General features: G+C 40.7%; 1 protein-coding gene across 1 annotated transcript; it reads right to left on the bottom strand.

The window, feature by feature from the left end:
• Positions 1–552: 552 nt before the first annotated feature.
• On the bottom strand, positions 553–7,550 carry TIMM21 (translocase of inner mitochondrial membrane 21; the record flags this gene model as incomplete). Its single annotated transcript, XM_009276697.1, has 6 exons — positions 553–1,047; positions 1,142–1,247; positions 3,805–3,878; positions 5,242–5,339; positions 5,440–5,502; positions 7,364–7,550. Coding segments are annotated over 6 exons (621 nt in total), but the record flags the coding sequence as incomplete, so codon positions are not given.
• Positions 7,551–7,553: the final 3 nt, after the last annotated feature.

Raw genomic sequence — 7,553 nt, forward strand, 5'->3', positions numbered from 1 at the left:
TAGCTAACTACAGAAAAACGCATTAGTTGGTGTCTAAGAAAGTGGTTAAATGTTAAGAAGCTAAAGCTTGAAATTTTTTGGTTGGTGCTGCTTGACAGATGGGCACGACCGGGTCCGACTATTAATACACAGGGTTATGCTTGCTATCTGCCATGCAGCACTAAGGAAGAACCCCAGGTGAGAAATTTGGTCATGAGTCGAGCTTTTGAGTTTGGGTAAACCTATATGAATCTGATTCCCAAAGATTTAGATGAGTTAAGTTAATGGAAAAACTGTGGGCAGTGCTGAGCAGCTACAACACTGTCATTAGTTAGTGGAGCAGCATGGCAAACGTTGGAAGGGGCAGACAGTACTGCTGTTCTGTGTGCTGTTAATCTATTTAGAAGATACCAATATTGAAGTCTTTATCTTCAGTCATTTGCCATGGATGTGTCTCCACAATCCATATTCTTACATGCCTTTGGGCTAGATCCCATTTACATCACTAACATACATTCTTATTTTACCTTCTTATCTACACAAAGGCATCCAGAATGAAAACAGTGAGTTTGTCTACACTTAAAATACCACTTTCTTTATTGCAGTGCTAGTGGGAAATCCAAGCAAAGGAAGACAAAAACCTCCCCATCCAAACCTAAAATATTGGAAGACTCAGTTTTTGGGTGTGTAGAAGTATTATCCAGCATTAAACTGTTTATTATGAGCCATTATTTTCCTGTGTCAGAAGTATTTGCCGTAAGCGATGGCTCTACTATTTTCCATTGGCTTCACTTCAAATCTTGTATCTGTTATTATGAAAGACCTTAATGGAGGCCCTGAGAGGCTACGTACATCCTGTAACACAACCCCAAAGCTGCAAGATACAATCGAGAACACCAAACAATTTATGTGTAGACTGGCTACACCAGTATCATCCAATACTCAACGAGATGAGGCGGCAACTTTGATTATTGGCTATCTGTTGTCTTCTATGACAATGGTTCTTCTAGGATAGGTGTCAACGTCCACAAATATGTAGCGGACCTCAAATCTTCCTCTTTCAGGATTCTGTAAGGAAAACAATTTCAGGCTCCGTTTTTTTCTCTTCGGTAGTTTAAATTCAAGATTAAGCTTGTCAGCTGTATCAAGCAATTGTACATACCTCTTTCACTTCTACATGGACTGTTCCCCGCTTCCCTGGTTCAGAGCCCTCAATGTAGAACTTCAAACGCATATGTTTCAGTCCATCCTTTACGTATTCAATGTGACTAAAAACAGCAAAACAAAAGAAAAAACCAACCCACCCAGCAAGGATACATATTATATGCTAGTTAAACTTCAAATTTAAACTTCTTCAAATTTAAACTGCATTCAGCTCTGGGGCCCCCAACATAAGGACATGGACCTGTCGGAGCAGGTCCAGAGGAGGGCCACAAAGATGACCAGAGGGCTGGAGCACCTCTCCTACGAAGAAAGGCTGAGAGAGTTGGGGTTGTTCAGCCTGGAGAAGGCTCCAGGGAGACCTTATAGCGGCCTTCCAGTACCTGAAGGGGGCCTACAAGAAAACTGGAGAGGGACTTTTTACAAGGGCATGTAGTGATAGAACAAGGCGTAATGGCTTTAAACTGAATTAGGGTAGATTTAGATTAGATATAAGGAAGAAATTCTTCACTCTGAGGGTGGTGAGGCACTGGAACAGGTTGCCCAGAGAAGTTGTGGGTGCCCCATGCCTGGAAGTGTTCAAGGTCAGGTTGGACGGGGCTTTGAGCAACCTGATCTAGAGGAAGGTGTCCCTGCCTATGGCAGGGGCGTTGGAACTAAATGATCTTTAAGGTCCCTTCCAACCCAAACCATTCTATGATTCTATGATTTAAGGAGCTGCTTAACTATTTTGTGAGAAAGTGTATTCCGATGCAGTCCTTATGCTACCATGGGTTCCTTCTCTACTGCTCTTCCCAAGCTTTACTGTGAGTGTATAAGGAGTAGCGGAGTTAGAAGAAAGAACTAATTAGCAGTTGAGGATTAACACTTGAAGTGCTTAAATGTCCTCACACCAGTCCTCCCCTTAAAACTCAACAGCAATCCAATGGCTGAAGATTCTGGAATTTCCCTGTATTTATTCTAAAGAACCCCCAGATTCAGAGCCTGACATCTAGAAAGGAAAGCCCAAGACTGTCAGGGTTTTTTTTAGGCACTTAAACTAAGTTACCAAGCCAAAACACACAAAGAATGTTTTGTCACCTTAATTATCAGGTTGGTTAAATCACATCAAAACAGTTTATTGTATGCTTTACATATTTTGGCAATAATTTTGTTCTACTGAAGTTGTGTAACTTTGGTGCTGATATCAGATCTCCAACCTAACTGCTGATATTTAGACTGGAGTTAGGTTATGCTCAAATGTTAGATAAATAGAAAGGTCATGTCGCTTTCAAGGTCACCAATTCCAGAAACTAATGGTCAAACTAGAGTTCTGGTGCCAATTTGTTTCCTACTGAAATTACTAACTGCTGCATGCTACCAAGCTCTTATTTCCATCAGTCATGCCCAGATACACACTATGAATTAAACTTCCAATACAGTTTAAGGTGAAATGATGGGTTAGAGAACAAAGATAAATGAAGAGCCTTACTGCAGTAAATTCACATTCAAGGTGTTTATACACAAAAAAAATCTGTAAACTTTAGAGACATTTAAGGTCATCCTTATACTGCAGACACAAATGCTACAATCTTAGAAAGTCCTCAGCTCAAAAGTTTATTTAAAATACTAGACTTTCAAAATGATGGAGATGAAATACTAGGAAAGCTGGTAGTACCTTTAGTTATTTACATAGTTTGTTTTACAGACAGATGCTTAAAACATTTGTGCATATCCTTTTCATTTAGCAGCTCCACTTTAAACACTCTTTCACAGAGTCTGGTAAAAAGACAAACTTCCACCAGTAAAAATCACCTTCCTCTGGGAAAAAAATTCTCAATTTCATGGTTCAAGTTGTGTATCTGGGCTTATGTGTCCCATCCTATATGAAACCTCCTTAAATAAATTCAAGTCAAAGAACCCAATAACGACAAAACCCCTATTGGGTTATAGCGCAGGGAGGATTTACATTTTGTAAGGATTAGTTCTGTTGTTTCCCTCAAAAGGAGAATAATAAATAGACACACTCATGAAAGGTTTAGGTGAGAGACGTTCTGTTAAACACATAGGAGAGATGTGGCCTCAAGTACCAAAAAGCAATATAAGAAATGGGCAGTCAATACTGCATATCAGCTCGGGGCAATAGTCGCTGCAGTGACTACAACCTGTACAGCCAGACCCAGCACAGCTTTAAACAGAGCAAGCTGGATTCTTGAAAGTCTGAAAGTTAGTACCTCCTGCTCTTTCTGGCCTGATAAGAACTACTGCTTCAAAAGGAGAAAAACTCTCAAAGAACATTTTTTTGCAGAACAATTTTACTCTATTTGAGGGTTTCAGACTGTAAACTTCAGTCAGATCCCTGCTCCCCAGATGCATGCCTAGGCCTCTGTACTACTCTCTTCATACTCATCCTATTTTTTGGAGAGACCGGTTCTACGTTTACCATGCTGACCATTGCTTGTTTTGAGGCACTCAGAATTGCCGTTTTATATTGTATGTGCACTGTACTTAGTGGTATGTGCCACACAAAGAGGTACTGCAAAAAACTGCTTTCATTTTCACTCAGAAGTGACAGGGTGCATTACATACAGTTCATTAATCTAGATCTAACTTGCTATGATGTGACCCAAAATGCCTTTGCTGTGCAAAAACTAGTGTCTGTATGGGGCAAACACCAAAGGGCACCTGACAAGCTGTCGTCTTCCTCTTCTTGTTGTCTCCCCATAACCTTTAATAGATTCACCAAAAACACCAATTATCTACAAGAGAAAAGAAGTTTGAGTTGTCAGAAGGTACCGCATTCAAACAGATATTCCAGTATCAGCTCATGCCCCTCCTGTGAGTGCATTTTCTTCCAACGACATGCCCCTTGTCAGTCTGATGTGTCAAGAATAGAAGAGTTTATGAAAGAAAACAATGTAAGGAAAATTCCTCTGTATTTCAGTGCTTTTCTTTACAGTCACATAGTAAATGTCTAAAATAAATCCTAGTAATATCTTCCATTTGTACCGTCCCCTGAGATTATGACATTTTAATCTCTCTTCTTACTGTATATTTTCTACTTTACTGACATTTTGTGTAAAAAGGAAAAAAAAGCATGAAATATCCAAGGCATCTTGTCTCCTCCAAGACAGTATGTTTCAAAGTTTAAAATGCAAATGCACTCCCCTTCACATTATCGAAAAAACACTACTGTTTAAGAAATTAATTTTTTTTTTTTTTCAGATCTATAAAGCCAGACCAAATTAACCTAGTTTTAAACTTTAAAGTTGGTTAGAAAGAGAGGGTGATTTTTACTGTATAAATACTGGAGAGAAGTTTTAATTCTACAAACTTTTTCCAAAGCAGTCTTCATTTTTATTCTAGTGACAACTTGTCACTTCATTTCTAGGTTATCCTCAGTGGCATCTGTGGCAACCTTGTTTGAAAGCTATTCCATGCATTTCTTGTTTTGCCTGAAGTAGTGGTTTTTAAAATCTAGTTTTAGATTGATTTTTGTTTACATCTAGCTATCTTATGTGACTGTGTGATCACATGGCTGTTCTCTTTCTCTTTTCCTGTTAGCCACAGGAATGCTAACCGTGTTTCAAATTAAGAGTTTAAATTCCTGGATACTATGCAGTGCTTTGCAGAATGATGGAACCCTAGTGAAGTGTCACAACAGAAAAACTGTGCTGAGGAAACGCAGGAGGCTAGATCTACAAAACTTAAGCGGGACCAGTTGCCTCCCTGACCAGCAGAACTCCTTAAGGACTACATTTAGTAGGCACTCAGGTATGTCTATAAGACTTTCTGTATGGAGACAGAAGCACATGCTCTGAAAGGGCAGACACTGTTGTTGCATCAGTTGTGCTGTGGTACACTCACTTAACTTGGCTTTTAACAGGCTAATTCACTCAGGCTCAGTGCTTGCATTAACTTGTCCTAATAAAGGCTCCAATTTGGAGCTGACCCACCTCTGGCCAGCTAAAAGCACAGGCAGATCTGCTGGTGTTTGCCTGCTAAGCACCGCGTAGTCTTCCTGTAGATCCGCTTGTGAGATTCCTTGTGCAAACTTTTGACTCAAAGAGAGACAGTAACTACTGAGAAACATAAACTTATGACTAAGGTTCAAAAACCAACCTCAGGGTGAGATCTGCATTTCTCCAGGGCATGTCCATAGATCTTACTTGGACTAGAAGAAGAGAATAGCTCTTTAAAAATCACATAGAACAAACCACCTGTAACAGAAACAACATCAAATGGAATGAAAACTAATCAAATCAGATGGAATTAATGAAAAGCATCTTCTGATAAAAAAATATAATTTTTAAAATTAACCTGTAACACCAATTCCGACAAGCACCACAATAAAATAGGTAAAGTCTCTTCCAGCTTCTTTCACTGAAATAGACAGAAAACAACGCAGGAGTTAAAAACCTGGGTAGGAAGACTTGCATAGCTTTCTTATATAAATGCTCTTCTATTAGTCTGCAGCTCAAGTAACATTTTGGCAGAAGAAAAAATTCCAGCAACAGCTTCCATAATGCCTCATCACTAAAAGAAATAGACCACGGAACGTCTCTGTGCTGGTTTGGGCTGGGAGAGAGTTCATTTTCTTCCTAGTAGCTAGTATGGGGCTATGTTTTGGATTTGTGCTGGAAACAGTGGTGATTAACACAGAGATGTTTTAGTTACTGCTGAGCAGTGCTGACACAGAGTCAAGGCCTCTTCTGCTTCTCACACCACCCCCAGCGAGTAGGCTGGGGGGGCACAAGAAGTTGGGAGGGGACACAGCCGGGACAGCTGACCCCAACTGACCAAAGGAATATCCCACACCATGTGACGTCATGCTCAGCATGTAAAGCTGGGGGAAGAAGGAGGAAGGGGGGGATGACCAGAGTGATAGCATTTGTCTTCCCAAGTAACCGTTCTGCGTGATGGAGCCCTGCTTTCCTGGAGATGGCTGAACACCTGCCTGCCCATGGGAAGGAGTGAATGAATTCCTTGTTTTGCTTTGCTTGCGTGCGCGGCTTTTGCTTTACCTATTAACCTGTCTTTATCTCAACCCACGAGTTTTCTCACCTTTACTCTTCTGATTCTCTTCCCCATCCCACCAGGGGAGAGTGAGCGAGTGGCTGTGTGGTGCTTAGTTGCTGGCTGGGGTTAAACCACGACAGTCTCTTATGCTGTGCAGAGCATATTTATATCTCTGTATTAAGCCTTATTATTTTCTGGTTTCCTACTAGATGTTTTCAAGACTCAGAATAGCACTTACTGCTACTTTTCATGTACATGAGAGCTAGTTGTTTTTAAGAACCAATGAGGTGTATAGCACTGCAGTATTCAAGCTACCATATAAACCCACAATCACTGCAATCCTTACGCAGAGAGAGGGAGAAGTAAAAATAAAAAAGCATAAGCTTATAAATTGCACTGACTGAAAATAACTGATTTTATGAATTCTCAATCAAGTGAGCAATAAAAAGGACGGGTATTAGACCAAAATATGTATGTTATTTATTGAGACCGTTAACTGCAGTTAATCTGATTAGTTTTGATCTAAATGTCAGTATACACTCCAAAAAAAAGTCATGAGATTCTCTGTTACAAAGTATTTTTGAGAACTTGGAAAGAGACTACTGATTTAAGTGATAAGGCATGCCTTTCAGTGAAGTGCAAATTACCAAGGAAACTTTAATAACCATTTTTCCTGCAACCTTCTAATCAGTTGAGGATGTTTTTCATAAACCTTTTCAAAGCACTTAGAATTTCTGAGGCTAATTACGTAGTAACCACTTTTCAGTGAAGTGAATGAGACCAACTAAAGTGACAGCCATCCTATAAAGAAACTAGTACCACAGGTAGAGCTTTTGACAATTTTGCTGGAAGTAAACTTGTTTTAACAGCATCAAGATAGGTTGTGTGATAGGTTTTCCTTCTGAAAATGGAAATGAGAGGCTATTACATCTTATCCCTGATGTGAGCTAAACACTAAATTAACAAGCTGTTTGGAAGAAGTCACAAAATTTCTGTTCTGCTTGTGCAATACACACACTGAAACGTATCAACTGCTGCAAACAATACGGTGTGAAAAGGAAAGAGCTTGTTGGGTTTTCTGAGCATTGTTTGTTTTTCGGTTTTTTTCCCAGTTCCTGAGTTTTGGTGCTCTCAAAACTCAGCAGCTGCAGCAGTAGTTTTCTCCGTGCCAGCCTCTGAGCAATGCCCAGTATTTGCACTCACGAGCGACCACAGCCCGTCTTACCTTTCTGCGCAGCCGACAGCAGAGTTTCTTCTTTCCGATCCCTTTGCACGGACACAGGTTTGCTATTATCGCCAGGTTTTTCAGATCTCGGCCCCCCCGCTTGCGTCCCGAGACTCTGCCGGGCGGCCCGGAGCAGCGGGGCGGGCTCCCCGAGGGGGAGCTGGTGCCGGCATCTCCGGCAGGGCCCCGG

This window comes from Aptenodytes forsteri, unplaced genomic scaffold (genome assembly GCF_000699145.1).
Source record: "Aptenodytes forsteri isolate BGI_AS27 unplaced genomic scaffold, ASM69914v1 Scaffold97, whole genome shotgun sequence".
Classification (NCBI taxonomy): Eukaryota; Metazoa; Chordata; class Aves; order Sphenisciformes; family Spheniscidae; genus Aptenodytes; species Aptenodytes forsteri.